The sequence below is a fragment of the Oryctolagus cuniculus genome, chromosome 11, assembly GCF_051225735.1.
Source record: "Oryctolagus cuniculus isolate XC-2025 breed Fujian yellow rabbit chromosome 11, ASM5122573v1, whole genome shotgun sequence".
Classification (NCBI taxonomy): domain Eukaryota; kingdom Metazoa; phylum Chordata; class Mammalia; order Lagomorpha; family Leporidae; genus Oryctolagus; species Oryctolagus cuniculus.
In genome coordinates, this window is record NC_142877.1 from 118,877,556 (window position 1) to 118,886,535 (window position 8,980).

General features: G+C 68.6%; 1 protein-coding gene across 3 annotated transcripts; it reads left to right on the forward strand.

The window, feature by feature from the left end:
* Window positions 1-853: 853 nt before the first annotated feature.
* Window positions 854-8,659, forward strand: TSPO (translocator protein). 3 transcript variants are annotated; one of them, XM_070051508.2, is made up of 4 exons: window positions 854-1,256; window positions 6,417-6,626; window positions 7,687-7,825; window positions 8,355-8,659. In XM_070051508.2, the coding sequence occupies exons 2-4, from the start codon at window positions 6,445-6,447 to the stop codon at window positions 8,541-8,543; spliced, it is 510 nt and encodes a 169-aa protein (XP_069907609.2). In that variant the 5' UTR covers window positions 854-1,256; window positions 6,417-6,444; the 3' UTR covers window positions 8,544-8,659. The 3 variants fall into 3 exon arrangements, with proteins under 3 accessions (XP_069907609.2, XP_051685379.2, XP_051685380.2); XM_051829419.3 differs by lacking the exon at window positions 854-1,256 and adding an exon at window positions 2,077-2,109; XM_051829420.3 differs by lacking the exon at window positions 854-1,256 and adding an exon at window positions 3,621-3,997.
* Window positions 8,660-8,980: the final 321 nt, after the last annotated feature.

Genomic DNA, 8,980 nt, shown 5'->3' on the forward strand with positions numbered 1-8,980 from the left:
GGGGGAGCAGGTCAGGACCCAGTCCTGGCCCGAAGGCGCTCTCGCAAGGGAATATGTGTATTAACGAGGGAACTCCTGCATCCGGCCACCAGAGGGGCCCTGGCTGTGACCCTGACCCTGACAGCCTGGCCAAGGAGCCCGGCGGCCCTGGAGGTGTCTCTGCCCGCCTCTGAGCCCTGAGCTCGGGCAGTCCTCTGCTGATTGGGAGGGCGTTGCCCGCGGCTCCTCCCCTGGTGGCTGTGGCCAGGAGCTGAGTTTCATGGTGCTGTGTCCCCTGGGGCTGGGCTGGGCAGGGTCTGGAAGCTGGAGCCCGCCAGGACACGGGCTCCCGGATCCTACCAGGACACCGGCTCCCAGCTCCTGCCAGGACACAGGCTCCCGGCTCCTACCAGGACATGGGCTCCGGGCTCCTACTGTGAAGTTCAGAGGGGGAGGGAGCTGCCCGCTTAGGCTGGGGCGCCCCGGAGCTGGGTTCTGGAGGAGCTCCGGGAGGGGTCCCTGGAGCCGCCCCCAGGTGCCGGGCAGTGGGGGCTGCAGGGGGCGGGGCTTCACGTGCTAGGTTTCCAGTGCCTTGGACTGGATGCCGAGGCAGGGGCAGCCATGGGGCGTCCTGAGCAGAGGAGGCCGTGGTCAGAGCAGTGGTGGGGACAGCAAGGGGCTGTGGCTGTGACCAGACCCCATGGGGATGGGGAGGGTGCTGGTGCCACGGTGAGGCTGATGGCGCCTCAGAAGGAGACGCCCACACGCGTGTCCGGAGATGCACCGTGGACTCCTTGGGCAGCAGCCTGCTCCCCTGACATGGGCGTGGTTGTCACGAGGCTGGGCCTGGGCTCCCAGCCCCTCCCTTTGGCCCTGGCCAGCAGCCGGCAATTTGGGGGCCCAGGGCCCCGTGCTCAGCTCCGAGGGGTGAGGCTGTGGGAGGCGGCCCACGGCTCTTCCAGCTGGGCGAGTTTGCCACTCACTCAGCAAACAGCTGGCAGCTGCAGGCTGGAAGAGGGGCGGGCCGGCCCGGCGGCAGCAGGCGTGGCCTGGCAGCGGCTACACTGGGGAAGGGGGCAGGAGGCCTGGGGCCACAGGCCTTCCAGGGGCAGGAGAAAATGCATTCTTCACAGTCAGGAAGGGAAAGGGGTAGAGGCGAGCCCGGGCTACGTGAGGGGACTCCTGACGGAACCAGACGGGCGAAACACGCCGAGCAGGACATCCGTCCGAGGGGTCACCGGCGCCTGCCACCCGTCTACGGAAAGACCGCTTCTCAGGCACGTGTTTCTTAAAGCAGGGAGGGGCTCACGCAGGGGAAGGGCTGGGTCTCAGGAGAGCCCCCCCACCTGCAGCTGCTGAGGTGCAGGGCCCCGTGGGCCGCTGTGGCTGGGGCCGACCAGGGGGCGCTGAGCCGCAGGGGTGGGGGGTGGGGGCCTGGTGCGGGGAGGACGGCCGGCCGCCCCCACACGCGTCTTCATCAGCCCCCCACACTGTGCCCCTTACACAGACGTGGAGATGGAGGCTCAGGGAACCAAGAGGTCCCGCCTCCCGGCCCTGGGCGGAGGTCCCGTGCAGGGGCGCGGTCAGGCCTTGGCCTCTGCCGCCCCATTTCACAGGTGGGACAAGCGAGGCTCCAGAAGAGCAGCCATCTCCCTGCGGCTGCAGGGCCCCGCGGGACCCGCGCCCGCTGGGTCAGGCCGGGTGCGCGGCCATTAGCGGCCTCCGTGCGGGGAACCAGGGGATTCTTTCCCGGCGGGGAGTTTAGAACCGCAGCCCCGGGCTCCCGGCCAGTTCCGGGGGCGGGGCCGTCAGGGTGGGGGCGGAGCCTGGCTGGCTGGGGCTGTCGGGGATGGGACGGGGCCTGACTGGGCGGGGTCGTTAGGTTGGGGAGGAGCCTGGATGGGCGGTGCTGTCAGAGATGGGGCGGAGCCTGGCGGGGCGGGGCCAGTAGGCGCGGACGGGGCTGTCCGGGACTAGATGGACCCAACCTGGGCGGGACCGTCGGGGGGCGGAGCCTGGAGGGCGGGGACTGACGGGGCGGGGCGGGGCCCGGAGGCGCGGGCGGCCCTGGACTGCAGCCGCCGCTGCCCGCGGCGCAGTGCCCTTCCGGAGAGCGAGTCCTCGCCTCTGGTGAGTGGGACGCGTAGCCGCAGGGGCCGCGAGCGGGGGCCCGCACGAGTGCGACCCTCGCAGTGCCCGCCCGCCAGCGCGGGGCCGGGGCGGGGCAGCTGGGGCCACCTGGGGCTCTGGCTGGGCAGGGTCTGGGGAGCGGGAGCGTGGGAGCCGCAGATGTGGGCGGAGGGCTCCGTGTGCACGCGGGGGTCGGGTGCCCCTGCAGGGCAGCAGGAGGCGAGGGGCAGGCGCTGGGAGGCCCGTGTCCCGGGGGAGCGCCTGGAACGGGGAGGGGGCTGAGGCCGGAGGAGCGCGTGTCCCGGGTCCGCAGCGGGAGCGGGGTGGGTGGGGGCTCGGGATCGGCTCTCCGCGGTCTCCTTCCACTTTCCTTCCTCCCAGGCGTTGCGGTGCGTGGCTGTGCTGTGCTGTGCTGTGTGCCCACGTGTGTGCCTGGCCGTGTCGGGCGGGCAGGGGCTCACTTTTCCCCCAGTCCTGGGCGTCATTCTTTTCAGGAGTTGCCCTCTGAGTCTGTTTTTGATTTCTGCTGGGTCTGGCCGTGCCAGCAGTGCCCGGATGCGCGCTCTTGTCGAGAAAGGAGTGGTTCTCCACCGAGCGGCACACGCACCCGCCTCCCGCCGGCCGTGGCCCTCCGGGCTGGCACTGGCCGCTCCTAACGGGAAGGATGAGCTGTGACCGCGGGCGCCACAGGCCCAGGAGGAGCTGGGGCCCAGCTCTGTCCTCTCTCTGGGTCTCCTTCCCTGGGCAGGAAGAGGGGCACAGGCCCAAGACCCCGGGGCAGTGAGGGCTCCGGTCTCTACCACGCTGCCCGCGGGCGGGGGCGGGAGGTGGGCGGCGGCGCTCTGAGAAAGGTGGGTGCCTGGGCCCTGCACCTGGGGAGGTGACACGGCCGTCCCGGGCGTGGCCGTGTGGTCCAGAGCCCAGGCTGGGGGAGGGCGGTGGGCTTTGGAGCCACGCAGACCTAGAAAGTTCTGTGGCTTCCTGAACCTGTTTCTGGAAAGGAGTCCCCCCGGGGCGGGGGGGGGGGGCTGAGCAGGGGTCACTCGGGAAGAATAAATGTTGGCGGTGCCCACTCACTCCCACAGGCCCACGGGCAGCCAGGGAGGGCGCGGCCAGAGCCACCTCCTGCCCCCAGCTCCCCCGCCGGCCCCTTCCCCATTCTCGGTGTTGGAGGCCGGCTGCCTGCTCGAGCACCCGGATCCCCTGGGTGCAGCGTCTTTACCCGCCCAGCGCCTAGGGGCCCGGGCAGCATTTGCTCGTCCAGGGTTTCCCAGGGTGCCCCGCCTCGCTGTGGTGCCCCCAGCAGGCGGGCAGATTCCACCCACCTGCCGAGGGAGTGGCCAAGGCCAGACGGGACCTGGAGTTGGAGGCAGAGCCCACTTTCTGGAGGGGGCGGGGATCCAGGGAGGCGGGCGCTTGGCCCTCCCTGGGCCCCCAGCCAGAGCGGATCTATGACTCAGCTTTGTGGGTCCCGCCCCCTGCTCCCCCCTCCGATGATTCAGGGTGACCCTGAGAGGCCCCAGGAAGCTCCCCGCCCAGGCTGGCTCTGCGGGTGGAGCAGGCCCTCTCTGATCCTGGGGGCAGGGGGCGGGGCGGGGGGGGTGCCTGCTGATGGATACAACGTGGAGGACGAGTGCCCAACACTCAGGATCTGGGTCCTCCACACGGGCGCAGGGTTCCCTGCACTCGGACCATCTCTGCTGCGTTCCCAGGGCATCAGCAGGCAGCAGGATGGGAAGTGGAGCAGCCGGGACTTGAACCTTCACCCATGCAGGATGCCGGCACTGCAGGTGGCACCACAGTGCTGGCCCCACACTTTAAACACTTGAAGCGCAGTGCACGCTCCCTCTGTAACTGCTTTTCAAGTAAATAAAAAATGAGCGGTGCGGTGAGTTCCCGTATTTCCCCAGAGGCTTCCGCTAAGAACAGAGTTACCAGAAGTGGGCGGGGCACCCACCCCATGACACCCCCCACCCCCCATCAGCCTCGTCCCCTGCGCTCGCTGGGGTCTCGCTGGGTCTCTCCTTGCCCCTCGTGACCTGGGCACTGAGGTGCTGGGCGCCAGCAGCCAGGGTGGGCACTGCTCTCCTCCGGGCCCGTCCCCGGGATTGCGTGTGCTCGCACTCGGGTTGGCGCTGTGGGCAAGAAAACCACGGTGTGTCCACCTCTGGGAGTCACCCCACAGTGCGATGTCTACACGACTCGTCCTGGCGGCCCGAGGAGACCGGGGTCTGGTCCAGCCTGGTGCTGCCCCCAGCCCTGCCCGCCCTCTCAGGTTCCCTCTGGCAGGGAAGGGAGGCCCGCTGGCCCGACTGTCCTGGAGGGGGGGCTGTCCCGTGCCCTGAGCGGAGCCCACTGTGGTCCCTGTTGCTGTCCCTCGCAGATTAGAGCTGGGGTGGCCGGGCGGGCTCCAGCTGACCGAGCAGAGCGCTGGGCAGGCGGCCGGTGCTGGGCAGGTGCCCCCGAGCAGGCGGGGCTGAGTGGCCAGGCTCCCGGCGGCCGACAGCTACAGCTTTGCCCTGCCTGGCCTGCAGCTTTTCCCCGGCTCTGTCACGTGACTCCTGGGCATGGCTGCGTGCATTTGTTACAGTTTGAACAGTGCCAGGGTCATCCTGTAGTGAATTTAAGAAAAAGATTTATTTATTTGTTTGAAAGGCAGAGTTACAGAGAGGCAGAGGTAAAGGCAGGAGAGAGAGAGAGAGAGAGAGAGAGAGAGAGAGAGAGAGAGAGGCTGGCGCTGTGGCTCACTTGGTTAATCCTCTGCCTGTGGCGCCGGCATCCCATATGGGCCCCGGGTTCTAGTCCCGGTTGTGGCGCAGGATTCTGTCCCGGTTGCTCCTCTTCCAGGCCAGCTCTCTGCTGTGGCCCGGGAGTGCAGTGGAGGATGGCCCAAGTGCTTGGGCCCTGCACCCCATGGGAGACCAGGAGGAAGCACCTGGCTCCTGGCTTCGGATCGGCGCAGTGCCGGCCATAGCAGCCACTTGAGGGGTGAACCAACGGAAAAGGAAGACCTTTCTCTGTCTCTCTCTCACTGTCTCACTCTGCCTGTCAGAGAGAGAGAGAGAGAGAGAGAGAGAGAGAAGAGAGAGAGAGAGAGAGAGAGAGAGAGAGAGTTCTTCCGTCTCCTGGTTCACTCCCCAAATGGCTGCAACGGCTGGAGCTGTGCTGATCCAAAGCCAGGAGCCAGGAGCTTCTTCTGGGTCTCCCATGTGGGTGCAGGGGCACAGGGCTTGGGCCATCTTCCACTGCTTTCCCAGGCCATAGCAGGGAGCTGGATTGGAAGAGGAGCAGCCGGGACTGGAACCACTGGAACCAGCGCCCATCTGGGATGCCGGCTCTGCAGGGCAGGGCCTTACCCAGGGCCACAGCGCTGGCCCCCATGCAGTGCACTGAGAGCAGTGCTCAGGGTACAAAGCCCTTGCATGGGGGCTAAGCCACTGTCTCCAAGCCCCCACTTGCTGACGGTGAGGTCGCTCTGCCCGCGGCCTCTGCCCTGAAGCCCTGGGTCCCCCCCGCCCCCTGGTGTCTGCTCCCCGGCTGTGTCCACCTCCTCTGGGGACTGCATGTTGTCACTCAGGCCTCCCTGGCCCCATCCAGCCCTGGGCCTCTGGCCCCACCAGACCACTGCTGATTCTCCAGCCGGCGGCTCTGAGGGGAGGCTGAGCCCCCTGGGGCCCGTGGGGGTGCCGAGTGGCTTGGGGTCGCGCCGCAGGTCCAGGCAGAGCTGGCCCCTCGCCCAGCTCCCCTGGCTCTCAGCGGACTTGCAGCCCAGGGAGGCGGCGCTGTGCCTGGCACGCAGCGCGGGATGAGCTTGGTACTGCGTGGCCGAGGGCTGCCAGGCAAGGGGACACGGCCATCCCTCCGCCCCACCGAGGGCGGCTGCACTCCAGCCCTGGGCCTGGCCGCCTCAGGCCTTTCCGAGCCCAGCCTTGAACTCGTGCCGTCCCGGAGGCTCCGGGTGTCGCCTGGCCCACAGGCAGGCAGCTCCCCCTCGCTGGTGCACAGGGAGGGGGCGGGGTGGGGAGGTTTTAGGGTGGGCCGGTGGAACGGCTGTGCAGAGACCCTCTCCACGGCTGCACGCTGGGCCAGGCCCAGGGTAACTGGTGCTGCTACCCCATTGTACAGAGGGGAAAGCTGAGGCCCAGGCGGCTTCCCTGCGGTCTCCAGGAGTAGCCAGGAGACAGAAGACCCAAGGTCAAGGGGCAGCTGGGGCAGGAGCAGCCCCGCCCCCCCAGGGGCCATGAGGTGGAGTTTAGGTGGGACTGAGCCCCGCCCACCGCCACCGCCAACCCTGTGCTCTCTTTCAGAACCGCCCAGAGTAGCAGCCGCGGAGCCATGGCGCCACCCTGGGTGCCCGCCGTGGGCTTTACGCTTGTGCCCAGCCTGGGGGGCTTCATGGCCTCCCACTATGTCCGCGGTGAGGGCCTCCGCTGGCACGCCACCCTGCAGAAGCCGTCCTGGCACCCGCCCCGCTGGACGCTGGCCCCCATCTGGGGCACGCTCTACTCAGCCATGGGGTAGGTGCTGTCCGTCCCAGTCCCTGCCCCGGCCCCTGCCTGGGGGGCGGGCTTGGGTTTCCCGGGTGGACCTCGGTAGCCGGCACCTTCTCCCCGCCGGGACACGGGCCCCGGGTGGCACAGCCGAGCCTTGTGCTGGGCGTCTGCGGGGGACAGGGCCCTGAGTGCAGCTCGTGTGGGCCCCACTGGCTGTGCTCCAAGGTCAGTGACAACCACAGCCAGGACAAGGGCTCCCTGTGTCCAGTGGCTCCCGGCCGGACCGTATCTGGGTTAATTTGACCAAAGCCTCATATGACAAAGGGACACAGAGCCAAAACCTGCAGCCCCCAGTAGAGTCCCTCCTGCCTGTGAGACCTGGGAAATACCACCCTCCCAAAAGGCTGTGCTGGATGGGGCAGGGCGTCCCCTGGTGGCTGCAGTGAGGAAGTGCACCCTTGGGTGCAGTTGGTCCTCAGCCCAGTGCAACACCAGGGACCCCAGGGGCCAGGCCAGGTGCCTGAGGTTCCACGGGAAAATGACCAAGACACCCGGACGTCTCCATGGCCCACCCACTGCGGGCCCTCCCAGTCCCTGCTCTCTCCTCCCCATTCTGCTCCGGCCCCGCACCTCCCACGCCCCTTCCTCTGCCACTGAGATCCTGGCCCAGCCTCCTCTCGTCTGCTCCCTGTGACCCCTCTCCTGGTGGGCAAGAACCGAAGCGTCACCTTTACTCACTGACCGCCTGCTGGGACATCCCGCTGCCCCGGTCTCTGTGCCTCAGGTCTCCTTGTGGCCCTAACAGCCATGCGGCCTCCCCTGAGACCCCACGGACCTCACCCAGACTCAGGGGCTCATACCTGCCTCTCAGCCTCTGCAGATCTGACTCCTCCCCCCAGGCCCAGCCCCAGGACCTGGGCCTCTGTGTGGGGCCCGTGTCCTCCTGTGGCGCCCAGCGTCCTGTGCTCACCCAGAGCCCCCGCGGCCAGGAGACACCCCCAGCTGACACAGCAGCAGTGCGGGGTGTGCAGGGGAGGCTCCGGCCGTCCTCCTGTGGTGCCCTGACCCGCGGCCTCCATTGCAGGTACGGCTCCTATCTGGTTTGGAGAGAGCTGGGGGGCTTCACGGAGGAGGCAGTGGTTCCCCTAGGCCTCTACGCCGGGCAACTGGCCCTGAACTGGGCATGGCCCCCCATCTTCTTTGGGGCCCGACAGATGGGTTGGGTAAGTGTGGCCGGGCCCTGGAGTGTGTTCACAGGCGCGGGGTGGGGGTCCCAGGATGGGGGTGGCGGCTGGTGGTCAGCTCTTTGTGGATGGGGCCCAGGACCTCCCCTCGGCTGGCCTCGCTCCTGTGCTGCTGGCTTGGGCTCTGGGGCCCTGGACACTGGAGCTGTCCGTGTGTGACACACGTCAGCCGCCGGCTCCCTGCCGCTTACACGTCGGCTTCTCTGGGTCAGAGGCTTCTTGCCGCCCATGGCGGGAGCCGACGCCGGGAGAGGCTTGGCCGCACGGCCGCCTCTGGGGACAGCACGAGACGGCTGACGGCAAGTTCCTGTTTGGGCCTTGCAGCACCCTAGGGGTCAGGACTGCCCTCAGCGGGCGCCGGAGCCTCCTGACCATGGCCTCATCCCTGCGTGTGGTCCCCACGCGTGGCACGCGTCAGGTCAGGCAGGGGCTGTCCCCATGGCAGCCGCGGAAGCGGAGGTTGAGTCTGGCAGCCTCAGGCCCCTCCCCTCCCCTCGTGTCTCCGCAGGCCCTGGTGGACCTCCTGCTCCTCACCGGGGCAGCGACGGCCACGACCGTGGCCTGGCACCGCGTGAGCCCGCTGGCTGCCCGGCTGCTCTACCCTTACGTGGCGTGGCTGCTCTTCGCCACCACACTCAACTACCGCGTATGGCGGGACAACCCCGGCTGGCGTGGGGGCCGGCGGCTCCCGGAGTGAGGCCGCACAGGGCCAGGTGCCGTGCGCGGGTCTGTGGGGGCCGAGCCGGGACTTTGCCTGCTCAGCGCTCCTGCAGCACAGGATTTTTAAAGCCAAATAAAGTCTTAGCCTCGTCACAAGCGCCGTGCACTTGGGGCCCCCGGCTGGGGCGGGGGAGGGCTTTCTGCTCGGGCCTGGTGACCCCCACAGGGCTGGAGCCAGCCAGGGACTCCCCAGGTCCCTCTGAGGTGGGGGCAGCGGTTCCGGGATGCCTGCCGGGCTGAGTGCCTGGTTTGAGACCCGGCTCAGCTTTCTGCTAACGTGGGCCTCGGGAGGCAGCAGGGGGGCTCAAGTACTTGGATTTCCACCACACGGAGGAGACTGGGGGTGGAGCGCCAGGCTGTGTGCACACCTGGCCTGCCCGCCGCTGCCACCCAGACGGCCCTCTGGTTCGCCAG